This window comes from Amblyomma americanum, chromosome 5 (assembly GCF_052857255.1).
Source record: "Amblyomma americanum isolate KBUSLIRL-KWMA chromosome 5, ASM5285725v1, whole genome shotgun sequence".
NCBI lineage: Eukaryota > Metazoa > Arthropoda > Arachnida > Ixodida > Ixodidae > Amblyomma > Amblyomma americanum.
Genome location: NC_135501.1, coordinates 129,077,451 through 129,098,520, shown reverse-complemented (window position 1 = coordinate 129,098,520; position 21,070 = coordinate 129,077,451). Strand labels below are relative to the sequence as shown.

Sequence of the window (21,070 nt, the reverse complement as noted above, 5' to 3'; positions counted from 1 at the left end):
GACAAGGCTGGTATATGAGTAGGAAGTATCTGGTTTTTCTTCAGCGAGTAGAATATTTCGGGATTGTGTATCTGCGCGCTCTATGGCGTGATCGATCAGCGACAGGGGTAATTTTGTTTAATGAGGACGCTACGAAGTGTGGCGCAGTTGCTTTTTAAGTCAGATTGTTTAGAGCAGATAGGTTTGAACCGAAGTGTTTGACTGTAGGGGATGGTGGTTTTAACATGTTTGACATGGCTACTTTCAAAGTGCAAATATTGCTGGTGGTCAGTAGGTTTTAGGTACACCATTGTAGTCAAATTGTGTTTGTCATCGTGCCATCGTGTGGCGCTCCTCAGATTATTTACACATTCCGCTTAGTTACCTAATTAAGATAAATCACACAAATTTTCAAGTATTGATTTCAGTGCCATGAGCGTTACTTTAGGTTGTAGAGCATATTTAGAAACAACCTATCTAGTTTATTGAAGCGTTGTTGTAGCATTTATGGTAGCATTTTATCCGGCATATAAAGAAATCACGCGAAATATGTAAAAAATACTACGTGACTGCGCTCGTGCGTTGCCATACTGCAGCGCTCACAGAGGCCTTCCCGCAAACGGAGCGTGCTTGCTTACCGTGGCGAAGTGAGCGGCCGCTGCTCTTATCAGCGGGTTGACAGTGCGTCAGGACTTTCCACAACGGCTCGTCTTTTCCACGCGCCTATTTCCTATTTCAAATAGTTTTTTTATGTGAATCACAGCCGAAAGAGCCGAGCAAAACTGAGCCAAAAGTTCTACTCCATTGAGGAGTTTGAATGGGAAGGTATACATTAAAACGGGTTGCAATATCCGCTTTCCGGATACAGTGCCACCAAGAAAGACGGTGTCAGACTCAGGCACTCATATCACAGCCGGAATCCCAACCTATCAGCATTTAAGTTGGATAACGGTCGTTTTTTTAGAAATTCGGCAGAACCGAGTCTCTATTTTATAGTGGTAAATATATTTATCTTTATGCTATTTTATAGTGGTAAATATATTTATCTTTAGGTGCATGATCTGCGACGCGTGACTAGAAGTGTTTTGCCACGGATATGCTTACAGTTTTTAATTTTTAATGCATAGCATCATGATGGGTTTTTATACTTTTTAAAGGTAAGGAAGGAAAGATGTGTGTGCTCTTTATAAAATTTCATTTGGCTTCGGTCACATTACTTTATTTAGCATCCTTGTTAAAAGTATCTAAGACATTCTGCCGCTAGTCTTTTGTACTAAGACTACGTCTAAAAGTACTGACCAGTTTCAAGTAACCGATATATCCACGCATTATGCGACTATTTGACAGCCATTACGTTCCGTGACCATTCCGCTTACCTTAGCGTTAAGTCGCGTAGCACTTCGCCATTTTCGTCGGGATCGTCCGTCGCTCCAACCATGAAAACAGCAGCTACAGAGCGGAGAGAGCAAACGACAGAGCGAACGGTGTGAAAGCTATCCGTCACGACTTTGTCGAACTTGTCTGGAAACCTTTGCATAACTTCCCGGGAGGCAGTAAGATCAACACGACCACCAGCACCAAACACCAAACCATCGAATCTGGAGACTAGGCCGTTACCACGTACTATGGCTATTTTAATGCGCGAAATGTTCTAGAGTTACCATTACGTTACCATAACAGCTTTTGCTCAGCTGCATTCGCACTGGTGCTGCTTTGTGCGCTTTGTTTGCTTAAGAAAAGAGCTCCTGAAATCCTTATTGTTACGTAATGGCGACAGCTGTCCGACGGTCAGGAAGACAGCGAAAAGAGCTTCGAAAGGAATTTTCTATTGGGTTGACTGGCATCGACAAAGAAGTGAATGATTCGGTGGCAGGGATGCCAACAAGCGTTCTTGGCAGTCGTCGAACAATGTCTGCCTGTCCTGGGTTGTGCTCAATTTAAAGCTGAAATCGAACTTTAGAGATACAGAAGTACTTGCTGTTGGGCTAGCTTCTGCGCTGAGCATCGTCAGCAGCTCACAACTTTGTGAGAAGCTCGCAATAATTATTCCCCGTAATAGTTTGCTCTTTGCGAGGATAATCGGTAAGAAGAGCACCACGGCTTTCCTAACACAGGCTCAGCATGGCTTCGCCTGATGCACGCACAGCCTCTGCCTCCTTTCGCGCTAGTCGGTTTAAATGCTGCCATTATTTCCCGCTGGGTTCTTGTCTCACACATCAGATGCTCTCTAGTAAAGCTTCAACATTGTTGCGGCAGCTTTCTTCCGGAAGTCTTCCTGCGCAAGCCTCAGAAACCGCGGAAACCTTCGTCATGTGCAGGTTTGTGTCAAGGACGTTGTGCGATAAGTCGGCACCGAAACTTGCTCGACTATTTCTTCAACAGTTATCCGCTGGTCTGTGAGGACTTGAGCCTCCACTTGCATTGCGTTTTGTGGTCCACCACTTAGTGACGGCCGGCCGCACCGCTATTTTTCTTACAGGCTCGTTTGACCGCACTCAGATCATAAGCGCCATTCGAGAACCGTCTCATAATCTGGGGCGCTGCAGCCGCAAACTGCCGCGAACTCGGCGTGAATTGTTTGGGTACAGTGCCCTTCAAAAACTGAAAGTGGACCACTGCAAGTACTTCAACTGTCCCGATTGATGGTGTCAGTTTTTTTTTTTTTGATGCCTTGGCACTTTTGCGCGCTACTTTATGGAAAACAATTGTTACATTTCATTGTAGCTAGAAAAACACGAACTCATTTTCATGCCCGAGTAAAAACGTTGTAAACTTATGCTGCTGATAATACGTGCTTTATGAATGCCCCTGGCATTAGCATTTCAATCGTTATTGTTTACTTCGTGCCTAGATTTATCTGCAAGTTATTTGCTGAGCTTTCATCTGGCGCCGTTTTTGTGTCGCGTGTTGATCTGTTATAGGGTTGCTAATTTTTTTCCCCGGTTATCACCCTTTCGTGCATGGTTCTTTTGCTCCGTTGTTTTATGTTTTATTTAGCCTGCTTTCGACACGCTGTGTTTCTAGTTTAGTTTTCTGAGCCTTGACTTTTTGTAGTTTACCTTAAAACCGCACTCTCCTGTTTGTTTGAAACAGCTAATTTTCGCTGCCGAATGTGGGCAGAAAAGGTAATTTCTTTCTTCGTGTTGACGAGTGACGACGGGCACCTGCACATTTAAATTTTCTGGGCACTTTTTCTTCCTCCCCAAACTCTAACAACTATTTTTTTGCCACGTAAGAGCTTTTTGGAACGACCGAAGACAACAAATACGAGGTCCCATGAAAAAATTCCTGGAAGGTGCACAATTCACCGAAAAACATTTGTGATGGTACCCGAATAATTTACGACAGGCCCTCCTGAGTGTTAAAAGCAGAATTAAGGCTTTCTTTTTATCTCGCAAGATCAAAACTTTTAAGCTACCATGGAGAAAATTCCCTCTCAATTCTTTTCCTAAATATCTAAAAGTCCCTGAAAGGTACACTGTGAGACAAAGAGTGGTAAGAAGAAGGCATACAGACGGCACAAGGAAAAAACTAAACGACTTTTAGAAACTATAAAAAAAAACTAGTTGTCGTGTAGCGCTTGTTAACACTAGTGAAATGAGAGAAAGCTCTTTTAAGCATAGATACACAAAGTTCGGCGCCGGAGTCAGTCCGGCGCGTGCCTCACCCATGGCCAGACTGACCGACCGGCGCCAACGAAGCAGCTGTTAAACCCCCGCCAGTCACGTGGTACAGCAACGGCGAGGCTCCGAGCGAGCGCAGCTGGGGCGCCTCTCCAAAGTGAGCCACGTGTTATGACGTCACTTGCCACAGCTCCGCTCCGCCGGCTCAAGGTCAAAAGCACACCAAACTTGACCTTCGGAGTTGTGGTGCGAAGAGTAGAGCTTTAGCTCTATTATATTCACGCAAAGGTTTGTAGGGGTTTGTTTATTCCTCAAAATCGGTGGCACGTGGCTTTACCGCTTTCTTTTGTGATGCAAGACAAACCAGGCTTAGCGCGAATTATCGCACTCAGGTGGAACCGATCACACGTTGTTCAAGGCTGTTGTGGTTGTTTTGCACGCCGTATCTGGAAAGTTCACTCACCATCATCATCATCACCATCATGGCTAGGCCCACTGCAGGGCAAAGGCCTCTCCCATGCCTCTCCAAGTAACCCTGTCCTTTGCCAGCTTCGGCCACCGTTCCTCGTGAACTTCTTAACCTCATCCGCCCGCCTAACTTTCTGCCGCCCCCTGCTACGCTTTCCTAATATTGTAATCCACTCTGTTACCCTAAAGGACCAGAGGTTATCTTGCCTTGTTATGGTCACAGTCGCCGCATTCCGTTCTTTGTGCGCCCAGGTTAACCCAATAAATAGTTCATTGCAGTCCTACGTCAATCGCCTCGTCTATTGTCTACTTCCTTTCTCACTATTGCGTGGCAATGTACAAATTAAAACTGGCAGGAACGTGAAAAATACGTGAGGTACATGTCACTAAAATGCGTTCTTGGCGTCGTATGCCTGACATGCATTCCGAAACGCATCTCGAGCAGAGTTTAGTTGGCTGTTCAGTTTTCTCTCCGCTATTGTCATTGAGGCTAGGCCAACTGGCAAAGCGTGCTACCTTGCTTTTTAACCATGACTGAATGAATGAATCAATGTTTATTTGGGCTATTGTTAAACAAAAACTGTGGGTGACGAGAAAAAGCTGTTTGCACGTGATCACTTGACAGGCTTAGTCACCCGTAGAAGTTCACAACTTCAGAAGACAAAGTCATACGTAATGCAGTGAAGGAAAGTACATTACAGAATAAACATTATCCATAGTAAACGAACCAAATAAAAAAGAGACAAGTACAATTCAACACAGTCAAAAATGCAACCTAATCATTGTATAGTCCCTGAAGGGCTGAAAAATGCACTTTGTTTAAATTACTATAGACAATACTTTTGAAACATTTTGGCAGAATATTCAACCTAGCAAAACCATAGTTCTACATCCGTGTATCACAAACATTTCATAGTCTTTTGTTTCATATGGTTTCCTGTGTTGTATAAGTGTGGCACCGTTCTTCGAGGTCCTTATGCAAAATATTTCACCCTCGCTCTCCTATCACGTTTCTCAATCAATTACGCGCAGTTTACTAATGCGGGTCCGCCGCACTCCACAACAGCCCCCCCCTCCTTCCCTGAACATTACCAGGAGTTTGCTAAAAGCGCTTCTAGTATTGCTTCGAACATTCAAAAATACCTCGTTGACGTCATCCATAATGTAAGAACGAAAGAGATTCACTGGGTGCCTGCAGAACACAACGTGACAGGCCGCTTGATTGGGCTTACTGTCTGGGCGCTGCACCGAATTCCTGGTAATGCGCCTTTCAGAGCTAAGCTCAGAGCTATCTCTGATAAACACCTTCCAAGATGAGTGGCATTTGCATTTTTATATCTACACCTGTCGGAGCCAGAAACACCGCCCCCTGACCAATCCCGCAGCCTAGAGAAGCGTCGAGGTTGTTGCCCGCATGAAATGTGAAATGACGTCATATCATAGTAACGTCACCAGACTTTTATTATCGGTCGCGATTAATACCCTTTAGGCCCATTAATGCACATTCCATTTAACTTTAACGCAGCATTAGTATGCTGACTAAAAGTAACAGGGGCCCGTCAAGGTTGCTGTTCGCACGAAATGACGTCATCACATAGCAACGTCACCAGATCTTCTGATATCGGTCACGATAAATGCCCCTTAGGGCTAATAACCCACATCCTCTTTACCCCTAACACAGCTTTGTTATGCTGACTCTGACCACTTTTAAAGGTTGTCAGCCATAGGCCAAGCAGGTTACATTGTTAAGGTGAAACTTTTTAGCCAGCTTTTGAAGAAAACACCGCGAGAAAAGCGGGACCGAGAATAGGAAACATGTACACACTCAGTCTCGTCTTCCGCGCACTGTTTTCGTTGCAATCATGTACCTACTCGCCTAGAAATTTTCCTTAATGCACATAGACTGCTTGTGCACCAAAGGTAAGGCTGACCTTCGGGGCGCATTGCATGGATGCTCCTAAAATTTTCTCTTTCTCACTCTCATTGCGACATTGTGAGTAACTCAGAGCAGAAGAAAGAACGCCCAACCTAGTCTCACAACTGCCCAAAAAGAAAGGCCCGTAACTTAATCTTTTCACATGCAGATGCAGGTTCAGTAAAAACTTTTAAGGACACAGGATCTTCCTTTAGAAGTACAGTGGAGCACTTAACGTGACTATGAAGTTGCCATGGTCCTCAGCGATGAGGTTGACAGTGCTACTCGCCCTGCAGATGTGTTAAGTTTTGCGGCCTGACGTAAGTGGCCTCGCTGCAGGGCTCACAAACAGACCTCTTATCTACGACACAGATTGACACAGCGCAACTGAACGAGGACGAGAAGAAACGCGAAACACGGGCAGGGCCCGTCCTGTGTATCGTGTTTCTTGTTCTCGTCCTCGTCCCGTTGCGCTGCGTCAATCTGTGTCGTAGAAAGTACGCACCAACTAGCCCACACCAGAATCCTCTTAGACCTCCTATTCCGGAAACTTCTGACAAACCCTCAGTCAATGGCTATTACTTACAGGACCCTGCACCATCGTAATTGAAGTCGACGAGGCAGATAACCTCTGCCGTCGCAGCGTACACCTTTCCGGACACGCCATGTTTTTTGGATTCCAGGTCTCCCACGCGCACTCCGAAGTAGGTCCACTCTGCGTGCACGCAACGCGCGAGTTAAAAAGATCGCCTCAAGAGCAGCGTACATTTCGCACGTACTTTCAAGTGACACTGAGAATAACTCCATCAACTTCTGCTTTCAGAGAATTTTGATTGTGCGGCTTTTCTTGGGAACAGCTGGCTACTATTCTGTCGGAAAAAATTTTTTATTCCCAATATGTTTCAAGTGAAAACCAGGGTAGTTCTTCCCCGCCGCTAAACTCAAAACGTGATGTGGATGATGATATCGAAAGTAGTAGACTTCGTGATCAACAGCGGGAACAGGATACCGATGTGGTAAAGCATTGGAAATACATGTGCAAAACTTTAGTACCATCATCACAGTCAGCTTAAGGAAATGGCAAGTGGAGACCACATATTTCTTTTCTTTTGTTTTTTTCTAGCTTTGAAAGCTTCCTCTGTTTTCGCTATTCCTCATTACAACGCTGTAATCGGCCAAAATAATCAATTTCTACTGAGTGTAGATCTAGTCACAGCAAAGAGCAACAGCCCACAACACCAGGAAGGAGATACACAGCAAAGCTCGGATTTCATATTCTCGCCTTGTTCTTATTCGCTTGCACATTGTTTTGTTATGGGCTACCAACACGGGCATGCGTTGCCCCTGACGGCCACATTTTAATGCGAAAGCGTTGTATGGCACATGGGCAATGAAAGCCGGCGTCGTTCAGAAACCCGGTGACGCCATCAGCAAAAAGAAAGTTCCTTCTCAAGGTGCGAGGAATTCAAACAGAACTGCAGATTGTGATCCAGGCACGCCACTCGAGGGGCTCCAAACCGCATTGAGTTTTGGCGAATAAAGCTGAACGCGGTGCAATCGTTTCTCTACGACTGTATGCTAACGAGTGGGTGTCTAATTAGAAACGAACGAATCGCAATGAACCTCGCACCAGAACTCACGACGAGACATTGCTTTTCCATTCAAAGCACGTGGGTAGTCTTAATCGCCCCGCAATTTTTTTTAAATAGTAGTCTTGAAAAGTACTGAAACAATGCTAAAAACCTCAAACTCTACTCAAACCTGCTATACTACTAATCCTCTACAGGAATTCTCCCTGAGACATTAAAGTAAAAATCGTCAAAGGCCTAGTGTGGCATTTGAATCACACTAGATGGCGTCCCCATCCTCGTGGTCATCAAAAAAAGAAGTATAGGTCTTAATCTTTGTGACAACAGCCTCAATGCTGAGACTATGCAATTAATTCATACTGCACTTCTTAATGCGCTTCACTAATTAGGCATATCTCCAGTTGCTATCACAGACACACGCTGCCTCACTCCTTAAGGGCGACTACGGTCCTTTTCTAGAGTCATGTACTGTGGTGAAACGTACACTCTTAAGTTTTCCTCCCCATCCTGCTCGCTTCCTCCTTAAAGGCAACTCCGGGATTTTAAAGAGTCGTCTACTATGGTGAAACGTTTATTCTAAGTTTTACATTCCATCCTGATCATTTCGTTCTTAAAGGAAACTTCGGGCTTCTTCTATAGTCATGTACTGTGGTGAAACATTGACTTTTAATTTTTCGTAATTGTCCTCTTCACTTCCTCCTCAAGGGCAACTCCGCGCTCTTTCTGGAGTAATGTACTGTGGTGAAACGTTCACTCTAATTTTTCGTAAGTGAAAATTTTAGCACAGAGGCGACGCAGACGAAGACTCCGATGTAGTTTCGACCACTTGGCTATCTTTAGCTTGGACCGATGTTACGCTCACAGGCACCTTTTTTGCGTTTCCACTCTACAGATAGCGATGCTGAAGGGTGATTAGATATTCTGCGTAAATATTTCTTTTAAATCTAAAGAGGACAATTAACACTGTGAGTATGTGATGCTATATTTAGCGACATCTCAATATGGCGGCGAACATGCAGCGGAAACTAGTTATAACCAAGTCTAAGGGGTCCCGCGATTTCTTCGTTACAGCCATGGCTTCGTTATAGCGATACGTGACAGTTACGCTACGTGACGACAGCCGGGGGCACAGCGAAGGAATATGTCGGCCTTGTCAACGTGGGCCTATTTCACACCTGGCCCTACTGGGGTTTAGTACATAGAAAACGAGTCCTAAAGGAATGATGTCGCAGACGACAGGGAGAGATCTATTCCGAATCATAAATTCTGGTTTCATGGTGCGGAATCCATTACTAACCACTGTAGCCGCAATTACGAAAGGTGTGGTTGGTTTTACCGCACAGCTAATCAGCACTGGTGCTGATCCTGGCATCCTCTTTACTGTTTGCAGCACCTGATCACAGATAAGGCAAAAAATATAAAGACAAAAAGGTAGAATAGGCTGAATTCGTTCGCCACAACGCTTCAGCACCAGACAGCACTCCCATGTAGACGAATGACGCTTAATTATTAAAATTTCAAAAGTATAATGCTCTTGTCACAGGGCTACCACCCTTTAAGCGTGTCCAACACTTTGAAGGGTGTTAGTGAACAAATTTCTGACGTTGGATGTTCATGAACATTGTTAATGTGTTATGAACAGCATAAGGCTGTTTATGAAGGCAAAAAAGGTTCTAGCCCTCTGATACTCTGGGAAGCCTTTTTCACACCTGAATCATGGTGAAAAATTTTAGTGTGATGCATGCGCACGAGAGAGTGCTAACTTTAATGATGGCCGCTTTCTAGCGAACAGATATTTTCTGCGCACTTGTTTTCCGACGCTTGGCCTCAGTGGGACAGATACTGTCAACCACACCGCGCGCACGAACAATTTTAACCCAGAAACGACACTGGGAAAACAGAATATAAACTGCACATAACAGCATAAATCGGCAGACTCACCTCTGAGTCGACTTAATCAGGTTCACTCAGGCTCATTTCATATGTTGATCTGAGTTGTTTGTGAGTTCGTACTCATATTCGCATTACGATCTGTGTCGTGTTGAGAGTGAACGCACATTGATATTGTGATCTGAATCCTCCTGCCTAACTCTAGTGTGGGCCTCAAATCAAATAAATACATGATGTGAGGTAGAACAATCCCATGATTACCAGTTAATCTGATTCCAATTGGACCCGAATTTGTAAAGTTCATAAACGTGAGTTTCCTGCGCACTCGTAAATATAAATGCGCTTCTGGTCGAGGATATGATGGAGAAAAATTCCTTTCTTTCGTGCAATGTAATTTTTGTGGCCGCTTCATTCTATAGCATTACATAAAGGCGAGAAAAGTTTGTTAGTCGCCGTGTCTGGTCTCGTTAAATAATAGCTATGTATTGCAGCATCACGGTTGTTCTACTTCTTCCTTTACTGTTTTTTAATTGATTGCCAAAAACATGCAGTGGCCTCAGATCATTACGTCCCGCGAGCGGAAGTTGCAGGCCTCTAGTCATCTCAGGCTACAGGATAACTGCATACAGATCTCATCGCAACACTGTGTTACCACTTTTAGGCATTTGAGGCGCGCAACATGGGCCGCTGGGCATAAAAAGGGTTCCGCTGATCGATGTGCGAGGTTATGGGAGTCACGAGTCAAGGTGAGCCTGGGTGAGTCATGAGCTTAAATGTTCGCGTAAGCCCGAATAAGTGAGCGCACTTAAGCCATGAGTAGATATGAGTGAGTGAATGCAGATGAGCCGTGAGTCAAAAATTGTGAGGGACGCTTAAGCTCCGCTCTAAGGGTATTACGCGATAGCATAATGAGTTAATTCACATATTGCAGGAGGTCATTCTCTACTTTGCATTCATAAATACCCGGGAGTCCTCATATCCCTCACAGGGAGAGTGATGCATCTGATAAGCGATGCGCCACTCTTCTTCGACGTCAGGTTCTCGCGGTGGTGAGCCTTGTGTGACCGAGGCAGTGGTTCTCAACCGACCAATCATTAATTTAAGTGCCAGCAGCTATGGTCAGCAGTTTCCTGACTATGCGGTAGGCAAGTTGTAATGACACCACAAGATCGCGTGACCTAGGTGGCCCACCTGCCTCCTAGGTTCCTCTCAGGGCAACGCCTGCCAGTGTCATGATGGTGATTTTTCGCTCAGCGCCGACAGCTCCGACGCCGGATTTTCTTCGTTACTCGGTCTTTAACGCTATCATATTAAAATGAGTGGATGAGTCCAGGTGAGTTTTGACTCGAAATAGAGAGCGCAGATGGGTCATGAGTCGAAGTTAGTGAGCCCAGATGAGTCGTGAGTCTATAAGAGTGAGTTCGAGTCGTGGGTTAATATGAGTGAGTCTAGATTAGTCGTGAGTCTGAGTGAGCCCAAGTGAGTAGTGAGCAAAAATGAGTGAGCCTGAATGACCACTCGTGATTTCACCAAGGCTTGCATATACGCATGCGCATTGCACCGTATGCAGAGGTTGAAAACGGGGTAATATACAGTGACTACGGAACTTTTTTTGAGTAGGGCAAGACTTCGAGTTATTTCGTTATTTATGTATTTAATGCTCATTTACATATCTTTATATATATATATATATATATATATATATATATATATATATATATATATATATATATATATATATATATATATATATATATTGATACGGGAATAAAAGAAGAGGCGGAGAGTGAGCGCGAGCGGCGAGCGCGCGGCTCTAGCACGAGGGAGATAGAACGAAAAAGCTTGGCCGCCGCCGGTCGTCTGGGCGGGCCCGTGGCCACCCCGTGGCATCCCACACCCTAACATTTTGGTGGCAGCGGTGGGATCATGCCGCTCACCCGCTCCCAGAATCAAGCACCCGACGTGCCAGACGACAGGAGTCCACCACCAGCCGATAGCGCCGACGACGCGGCGGCCGGCGCCGCTAGACCTAGGCGCTCGGAGAGGCTCGGCTCTTCGCAGCAGCCGGACGCCGGTGTTGAGCGCCTCCTGGATACAGTCACCCAACGGATGGACGCATGGGAGGCCCGTCTGACTGCCCAGGCTGGGGAGATGGAAGCTCTCCGGCGCGAACTCCGTCGCCTGGTGCCAGCCGAGCCGAGCACAGGTCAGGTGCCTTTGGGCGTCCCCGCCGCCGCTGTTTACGGCTCTGCCGTCGCTGGGCCTGCGGTCGTGGCCGCCAATGGCGTGCTCGGCGCGGGTGCGTCCTCGCCGCAGTGTTCGTTGGACGTTGTGGAATTGCCCACATTTGACGGCACCATCTCGTGGGATGCTTACCGCATCCAGCTGGACGGTATTGCGGCGGCGAGAGGCTGGGACGAGCAAATGAAGGCATGGATGCTCGTTGCAAAACTGAGGGGCCGCGCCACCGAGCTGCTGCAGAACGTGCCGCCCGACCAGCTGGGCTCTTACACTGTTCTGGCGGGCCTCCTCGCCGACCACTATGGTGCCTCAGGTCAACCCCGTGTGCAGTACCACCGCCTGCGAGCCCGCCGTCAAGAGCCCGGGGAGACGTACCAGGACCTCGCCGCCGCCATTGAGCGCCTGGCTCTGCAGTCGCTGCCGGGAGCGCCTCAGAACGCCGTGGCCCTGGTCGGCACCGAGGCGTTTGTCGACGCCATCCGACTCCCCGAGGTGCAGCGCTTGGTCCGCTCTGGCCGTCCTGATTCCGTCCGCGCCGCCATGGCGCTCGCCATCGAGGCGGAATTGACTTTGCTGGCCACGCGGGGGTCGCCACCGTCTGCCGAGCGCAGCGTCCGGGTGCAGGCTCCTCGGTCCGCAGCCCCAACTGCGGCCTCTATCCGACGCCTGCGTAACGACGTCCGCATGACCTGCTTCCGCTGCGGCCTGCGGGGACACTACGCGAGGGACTGTGCCGGCCCTCCAACGTCGGGAAACGATTTGGCGGAACTCCGGGGGCACCGTTCCGCCGAATAAAGTCCGTCCCCACACTCCTTCGTTCTCCGCGTCCCCTCCTTTCGTCGGCTCCGATTACCACTGATGCTCCTTACGTGCTCGTCGACGTCGCCCTGCTTGACCGGCACGTAAAGGCCTTGGTTGACACTGGAGCGGCTGTCAATGTACTGCACAAATCGTTTGTTGCTAACGCGCCCCACCGGCTTCTGCCAGCCGCCAAAACCCGGCTCTTAGCTTTTAACGGCACCCCTGTGGAGCAAGTCGGACGTGTCGTCGTCAACCTGACAGCACTCGGAAATACCATCTCCACCGAGTTTGTTGTCGCAGACAGCCCTATTTGGCCAGTGGTCCTCGGGTGCGGGTGGTGCCAGCAAGCCGGAGTCGTCCTTAATTTTACTAGAACCAAACCACGGGCGAGCCGAACTCTCTGTGGGCCGGGCTGGCTTAGCCGGGTTTCCAGCCTCGGTGTCGCCCTGTGGCAGTCCCTGGTGTCGGCGACCAAGCGTGCCTCAGCATCTCTGCGTGACCTCGCGACGAAGTGGCCGTGTCGAGTCAAGCCGTTCGACGTCACTACCGTGACTGTGGCGTCCGCCGTGACCCTGCCACCGGGTGCGGCAACGTGGGTGTATGCCAAGCTTGACAGTCCCGTCACAGCAGACGTGCTGTTCGAACCCATCCGGTGTTCAGCTCCAGCCCGTCAGATGACCTCCCCTCGAAGCCTTCTGCCTGTGCTCAAAGGAGAGGCCCACGTATTTATACTCAACATCAGCAGCGTACCTCTCGCGCTGACTCCCGGCACGCAATTGGGTACAGCCTCAGTTTTGGACCCCGGGTCACCAGTGGCGTCTCTGCAACCTGAAGCCCCGCCTCGCCACCCTCCAGCGCCGGCGATCCTATCATGGGAAGAATTTAACTTTGGACCCAGCCTGACCTGCGCGGAGCTCGCCTCTCTGAAGACCTTGCTGCTCCAGCATCGCAGTTGCCTTGCTCTCAGCGCCGGTCAACTCGGGTGCACTTCCTGGGCTCAACAGCGGATCAACACCGAAAACCGCGGGCCCGTTCATCACCGAACTCGCCGTGTAGCGCCAGCCGAACGGAGAGTCATCCAGCAGCACGTGTGCGAAATGCTTGACCAGGGAATCATTGCCCCTTCTTGTAGCCCTTGGTCCTCCCCTGTCGTCCTTGTGCGCAAGAAGGATGGAACACTCCGCTTCTGCGTTGACTATCGGAAGCTAAATGCTATTACTAATTGCGACGTGTACCCGCTGCCTCGCCTCGACGATGCGCTTGACCGCCTGAAGGGGGCCCGTTATTTTTCCACGCTAGATCTGCTCTCGGGCTACTGGCAGGTGCCTGTTCACCCCGATGATGCGGAAAAGACGGCTTTCGTGACTCCCGACGGCCTTTACCAGTTCAACCGTATGCCCTTCGGTCTCTCGAACGCTCCAGCCACCTTCCAGCGCCTCATGGACCGAGTCTTAGGCCATTTGAAGTGGACTATGGCGTTGGTCTACCTGGATGACGTAATTGTCTACGCGGCTACATTTGAAGAACACCAGAGACGCCTCAAACTCGTCCTCGAAGCCCTTACCTCTGCTGGGTTTCGCTTAAAACCAAAAAAATGTTTCTTCGGTTTCGCGGAGGTGACGTACTTGGGTCACGTTGTGAGCCGGCATGACATCCGTCCCGACCCTGAAAAGCTAAAAGCGCTTACAGCTTACGAAGCTCCCACCACCGCCAAGGAGCTCAAAAGTTTCCTTGGATTTGCTTCGTATTTCCGTCGTTTCATTCCGGACTTTGCCAAGCGCAGCGCTCTATTGACCGCCCTGCTGAAGAAGAATGCACCGTGGAGTTGGACGCAGGTCCAACAGCTCGCGTTTCTTGACGTCAAGCACGCCCTCATCGAGCCTCCTACATTGGCCCATTACGACGAATCAACCCCCATCGTCCTCCACACGGATGCCAGCCAAGATGGGCTCGGCGCTGTCCTCCTGCAAGAAGACGAGTCTGGTGACCACAAAGTCCTAGCTTATGCCAGCCGCCAGCTTTCTGACGTTGAGCGCCGCCGCCACTCTTCAGAACTCGAGTGCCTCGCCGTTGTCTGGGCCGTCGAGAAGTTCCGTCCCTACCTGTACGGCCGTCACTTCACCATAGTCACGGACAATAGCGCTCTCACTTGGCTGCAGTCCGCCAAACATTTGAATGCCAAGATTGCACGCTGGTCCCTGCAACTTCAAGAGTACAATTTCACAATAGTGCATCGGCGCGGCTCTGCCCATCAAGATGCCGATTTCCTTTCTCGCCACCCTTGTTCCGTGACGGCTTTGACGGACCTGAGGACTGCACAAACGCAAGATCCCGCCATTGCTGCCATAATCCACTCCCTTGGCACCGCCGCCGGCGCAGGCCTCCGCCAACTACGCCGGGTCTATCCAATGAAGGATGACCTCTTGTGTCATGTGAGGCGGCTCCGTGGTCGACCACCCGTCTGGTTGCCAGTTGTGCCGGCAACACTGCGGTCGCAAGTCTTGCGCGGCTTACACGACGCTCCCACGGCTGGTCACCTTGGTCGCGGCAAGACCTACGCACGAGTGTCGGAGCGGTTTTGGTGGCCTAATATGTCCAGAGATGTCAAGGAACACGTGGCGTCCTGCCAGACATGCCAGTACAGAAAACCGTCCACAGGTGTAACCAAGCCACCCCCGCAGGCTTTTTCGCCACCAAGTTCACCTTTCGAGCTGGTTGGACTGGATCATTTGGGCCCGTTTCCGAAGACGCGTGCCGGCAACCGGTATGTTCTGGTTGCGATCGACTACTTCTCCAAGTGGGTCGAAGCACTGCCCGTTCCAGACACGTCGTCCGCTCATGCCGTCGCGTTTGTGGAACAGCATCTCGTTCTTCGGCACGGTGTTCCCCGGCGCCTCATCACGGACCGTGGGAGCTGCTTTATGTCCCATGAATTTGAGCGAGCCCTCCGCTCCTTCGGCATTGCGCATTCCACTACATCCGTCAATCATCCGCAGTGCAATGGCCTCGTGGAGCGTGTTAACCGTACCCTCACGGATATACTCGCATCCTACGTCGCTCCGTCCCACACAAACTGGGATCGTTTTGTTTCTGCTGCAGCTTTTGCAGTCAACACTGCAGCGCAAGAAACAACGCATGTGACGCCGTTCTCAGTCGTCTATGGCAGAACGCCCTCCATCCCTCTCGACGCGCAGTTGGGCCTTCCCCATCCTACTGCGTCACCAACTGAATCTGCTCAACGACTTCATTCTGCCCGCCTCGACGCCCAGCGCAACCTCCTCACGGCTCACGCGCGTGTGCAAGCGGCCAACGCGGCAGCACCACCACATCCCCCCTTCCGGCCCGGTGACTTGGTCCTCGTTCGCCGCACCATCCGTGCGACTGGCCGTGCCGCAAAGCTCTTGCCCCGATACCGCGGCCCTTACCGTGTCGTTGCCCGACTCGGCCCCGTGACATACCGCCTCGAAGACCTGCCAGAGCATCGACCATGCGGTGTGCACCACATTTTCCCAGAGCATGTTTCAAACATGAAGCGATATGTCTACGGCGCCTGCGGTGACTCCGACTTAGCTACCGGGTCCTCATCAGTGCCGTCGTCGCCTGCTGGCTCCATGCCTTCCCCACGCAATGCAGTCCCATAAACGGATCGCCGCTCAATATGCATAAAACTCCCTGAAGTTAGCCTAACCGGTGTGGGACCTTCTTCGGCGACTGCAGACACCTTCGCCCAGCTCACACACTTCGAATTCAACGAAGAGTGTGACCGTTTCCTATCTGCGAGCCCACATTGCATCGCCCCAGGAAACCCTGCATCAAAGCACGGCCTGACTTCTCCGCCCCCCCCCCCCCGGTGGAAAGGTGATACGGGAATAAAAGAAGAGGCGGAGAGCGAGCGCGAGCGGCGAGCGCGCGGCTCTAGCACGAGGGAGATAGAACGAAAAAGCTTGGCCGCCGCCGGTCGTGCTTCGCCGGCTCTCCTCCGTACTGCTGCTATATTTCTCTGGGCGGGCCCGTGGCCACCCCGTGGCATCCCACACCGTAGCAATATATTGCCCTGAATATTTGCAGGGTGTTCGTTTTTCAAATCTGCCGCCACATCACTTTATCGCTTTGTTTGCTACGAAAGACGCGACTAGATTTATCTCGATTGATCGCAGCCAGGCTGAGCTGATTCTACGTTGTTCCGGAATGTTCTAGTAACTTTGCGCTCTTTATCTCGAAAGTTCGCTATCAGCTTTAAATTGAGCACGGCCGACAGCGGCCGGCATTTTGTTCGACGACCGCCGAGCACGCTTGTCGCTTCGCCGCCGCCGAGTGATTCAGTCCATTTTGGGTGCAAGTCAGCCCAATAAACAGTTCTTTTAGAAGACCCTTTCGTCCGTCTTCATCGCTGCTTCGACTGCCGTCACCACTACGTGACATCTGTGAAGGTGCTGGGTAGCCTTCCATGTTCCGGATGCCCCCTTCAAGTCGTGAAGCCAGCCCTGAGCGCTTCGCACCCGAGTACGAGCCAGCAGCTCAGCAAGCCAGCCGACGTCTCCAGGGAGAGGAGCCTGAGTTCGGGAAACTGCCGGACCGCACAAGACAGCGAAAAGACGCGGCTACGAGCACCGCAACCTCGCCGAAGATGTCGACACCGATCATACTGCAGCAGCCGCGGGTGCCGCCAACTTTCAATGGATCCCTAGGCGAAGACCCTGACGAATGGTTGGATCAATTTGAGCGCGTGGCGTCATTCAACAAGTGGGATGATGCGGCAAAAATTGGACACGTGTTCTCATTGGATGGCTCCGCACGCACGTGGTACGAAAACTACGAGTCGTCCCTTACGACATAGGAGCTATTCAAGAGAGAACTATTGAAGGTATTCACCAGGGTCGTGAGGAAAGAAAGAGCTGAACGACTACTCGTGTCCAGGATCCAGCTTCCGAATGAGCCCGTCCGCGGTTACGTCGAGGAGATGAAGCGCCTATTTCGCCGCGCCGACCCCGGGATGACCGAGGAAAATAACAATAATAATATTAATTGGTTTTTGGGGAAAGGAAATGGCGCAGTATCTGTCTCTTATATCGTTGGACACCTGAACCGCGCCGTAAGGGAAGGGATAAAGGATTGAGTGAAAGAAGAAAGGAAGAAGAGGTGCCGTAGTGGAGGGCTCCGGAATAATTTCGACCACCTGGAGATCTTTAACGTGCACTGACATCGCACAGCACACGGGCGCCTTAGCGTTTTTCCTCCATAAAAACGCAGCCGCCGCGGTTGGGTTCGAACCCGGGAACTCCGGATCAGTAGTCGAGCGCCCTAACCACTGAGCCACCGCGGCGGGTACCGAGGAAAAGAAAGTTCAGTTTTTAATGCGCGGCGTAAAAGAACCACTCTTTGCAAGCCTCGTCCGCCAGCCGCCAAAAACAGTCGAGGAATTCATGCAAGAAGCCTGCACGATTGAGAAGACCCTCGACGTCCGAGCTCGGCAGTACAATGCTCCTTCCTCTGCCTGTGCAATCCGTTCGGACACGCCGGCCACCACCAGCGACAGCTTGCGGGAAGTTATCCGCGAAATCGTCCGAGAGGAGCTACGCCGATTACTGCCATCCTCCCCACAGCCACAAGCAGCGACTCTGATGGACGTGGTACGGGAAGAAGTGCAAATGGCACTTGGCACCCCGACGGCCACAGAACCCCAGGCCATGACCTACGCCGCTGCAGTAAGGACTGCCCAGCACCAACGACAACCCCCACGTCCTCCTCGAGGTGAGCCACTTGTTCCACAACGCCGCCTCCCAGCCCCCGCCCGCCCAGCCTATGACCGACGCTCAAGCCCCAGGAAATGCGACGCCTGGAGGACTTCCGACAACTGGCCGTTGTGCTTCCATTGCGGTGAGGCCGGCCGTATTCTTCGTCACTACCCGTACCGACGTATCGGTCTTCGAGGATTTGCCATTAACGCCCCACGACCACGCTTCGGGCAACGTCCGCAGGAAATCGACGAGTACCTGCGTCGAGAAGAGTACACGCCGAACCGCTTTTCGCGCTCACCATCGCCGTCAACCTCGCGCTTTGCGTCGCCAAGCCAGAGCTACGCAGCCGCGGTACGAGGAAGGTCTCCCAGTCCCCGTAGGGGAAACTGAAGGCAGCAACCTCTGGAGGTGAGGTTGCTCAAGAGCGAAACGCGGAAGATCCTCCACCGACCACGCCCCATGAAGACGCCGCACCCGCGACGCCGCATGAAGAACCGGCACTCGCTGCACCGACGCCGCACACAATGAGAACCCCGACCACGACGCAGGCTGCCTTGAAAACGACGCCGCCACCCAGAAGAGCTTCGACCACACGCCCCACCCGCGATTCGCATACGCGACGAAGCCGTGACCCGACGCCAAGAGCGACGTGCAATGCAAGAGCCAGGACCTCTGACTTAGAAGTGACTATCGATGACCGGAAAGTTACCGCTCTAGTCGACACAGGAGCCGATTACTCGGTGATGAATGGAACATTCGCTGCGCAGCTGAGAAAAGTCACAACGGCTTGGGACGGCCCACAAATTCGCACCGCAGGGGCCCCCTCATTACGCCATCAGGACGATGCACAGCGCGAGAGACTGTCAAAGGACATACCTACCCTGCGACCTTTGTTGTGCTACCGCAATGCTCCCGCGAAGTGATCTTGGGTATGGATTTCCTTGCTGAGCATCAGGCGAGCATCGACCTGCGATCCAAGCTGATCACGCTTTCTACTGACGTAGCCATCGCTTCGATGAAAACTCGGGAAAATCACGTTGCCCTGAGTGTCCTGGAGGAAGAAGTGAGCGTCCCACCCCGATCAAGCGTTATCCTCACCGTAGGCGCCACGAAAGCCATTAACACTGAAGCCATCATCGAGGGTGACATGCAGTTGCTCCTATACCGAGGAATCAGCATCGCAAAAGGCATCGCACATTTGCGCAATGGCCAGGCCGAAGTACTGCTGACTAACTTCAGCGAAGAATACCGGCACATTAACAGAGGAACGAAGATTGCTTTCTTCGACGAAATATCTGACGTACGAGACTCCTTCGCCCTCTCCGACCCCTCCGCAAAAGATTCGCCTGAACAAGAGAACTCGTCCACGTTCGACATCCACCCAGCCCTGCACCGGAACAGACAAGACCAGGTCCGCAATCTGCTTCAAAGCTAGAGTGAGTGTTTTTCGACATCGCCGAAGGTGCGCCAGACGCCAATTGCCAAGCATCGCAATATAACGGATCAACACGTCCGACCTCTCCGTCAAAGCCCCTACCGTGTGTCACCGCGAGAACGACAAGCCATCCGGGACCAGGTCGAAGAAATGCTTCGCGACGACATCATTCAGCCTTCCAACAGCCCATGAGCGACACCGGTTGTTCTAGTGAGAAAGAAAGACGGCGCACTTCGATTCTGTGTGGATTACCGCCGCTTGAATAACATAACAAAGAAGGACGTCTACCCCCTCCCCCGCATCGACGACACACTGGACCGCCTCTGCAACGCCAAATATTTCTCATCGATGGACCTCAAGAGTGGCTACTGGCAAATTGAGGTCGAGGAAAGAGATCGCGAGAAGACAGCATTCATCACTCCGGATGGGCTGTTTGAGTTCAAGGTGATGCCATTTGGTCTCTGTTCAGCACCAGCGACGTTTCAGTGAGTAATGGATACAGTGCTGGCAGGCCTGAAGTGGCAAATTTGTCTGGTATATTTAGATGACGTTGTCTTCGCCTAGAACTTTGAAGAGCACCTCAAGAGACTTCGAACAGTACTAGACGCAATCAAGTCGTATGGCCTAACCTTGAAAGCAGAGAAATGCCACTTTGCCTACGAAGAGCTGCTGTTTCTAGGCCACATAGTTAGCAAGGAAGGAGTACGGCGAGACCCGCAGAAAACAGCCGCTATTGAAACGTTTCAACCGCCGGCCGATAAGAAAGCAGTGAGCAGATTTCTCGGACTATGCGCATATTACCGACGATTTGTGAAAACTTTTCGCGCATCGCCGAGCCCCTGACCCAACTGACGAAGGCAGACGTGCCATTTAAATGGGAAGCGCCGCAAGCAGAAGCCTTCAAGGAACTTCAGCGTCGTTTACAGTCCCCACCGATCCTTGCGCATTTTGATGAAAACACCGATACTGAAGTTCATACCGACGCAAGCAGCGTGGGACTAGGCGCCGTTCTCGTTCAAAAAAGTGATAGGCTGGAGAACGTCATCGCATAGGCTAGCCGTTCCCTCTCCAAGGCCGAGGCTAACTATTCGACAACTGAGAAGGAGTGCCTTGCCATCATCTGGGCTACGTCGAAATTCCGCCTCTACCTTTACGGACGACCGTTCCAGGTGGTCAGCGACCACCACGCGCTCTGCTAGCTTGCCAATTTGAAGGACCCCTCTGGCCGACTTGCTCGATGGAGTCTGTGTCTCCAGGAGTTTGACGTCACCGTCGTTTACAAGTCCGGACGCAAGCACTCTGACACCGATTGCCTCTCACGAGCCCCTGTAGATGCACCGCGGCCGGACGACGATGAGCACGCCTTCCTGGGACCCATCAGACCCGGCTCT

General features: G+C 50.9%; 1 protein-coding gene across 2 annotated transcripts in view; it reads right to left on the bottom strand.

Annotated features, from left to right (window-relative positions):
• The window catches only part of LOC144132685 (uncharacterized), a 114,025-nt gene that overhangs the window by 70,173 nt on the left and 22,782 nt on the right, over positions 1-21,070 (bottom strand). For both annotated transcript variants that reach the window (XM_077665280.1, XM_077665279.1), the window contains exons 4-5: positions 6,572-6,700; positions 1,356-1,428 (exon numbers count right to left, since the gene is read on the bottom strand). In XM_077665280.1, the coding sequence (XP_077521406.1) occupies positions 1,356-1,428; positions 6,572-6,700 (202 nt within the window). The remainder of the gene's footprint in view (positions 1-1,355; positions 1,429-6,571; positions 6,701-21,070) is intronic.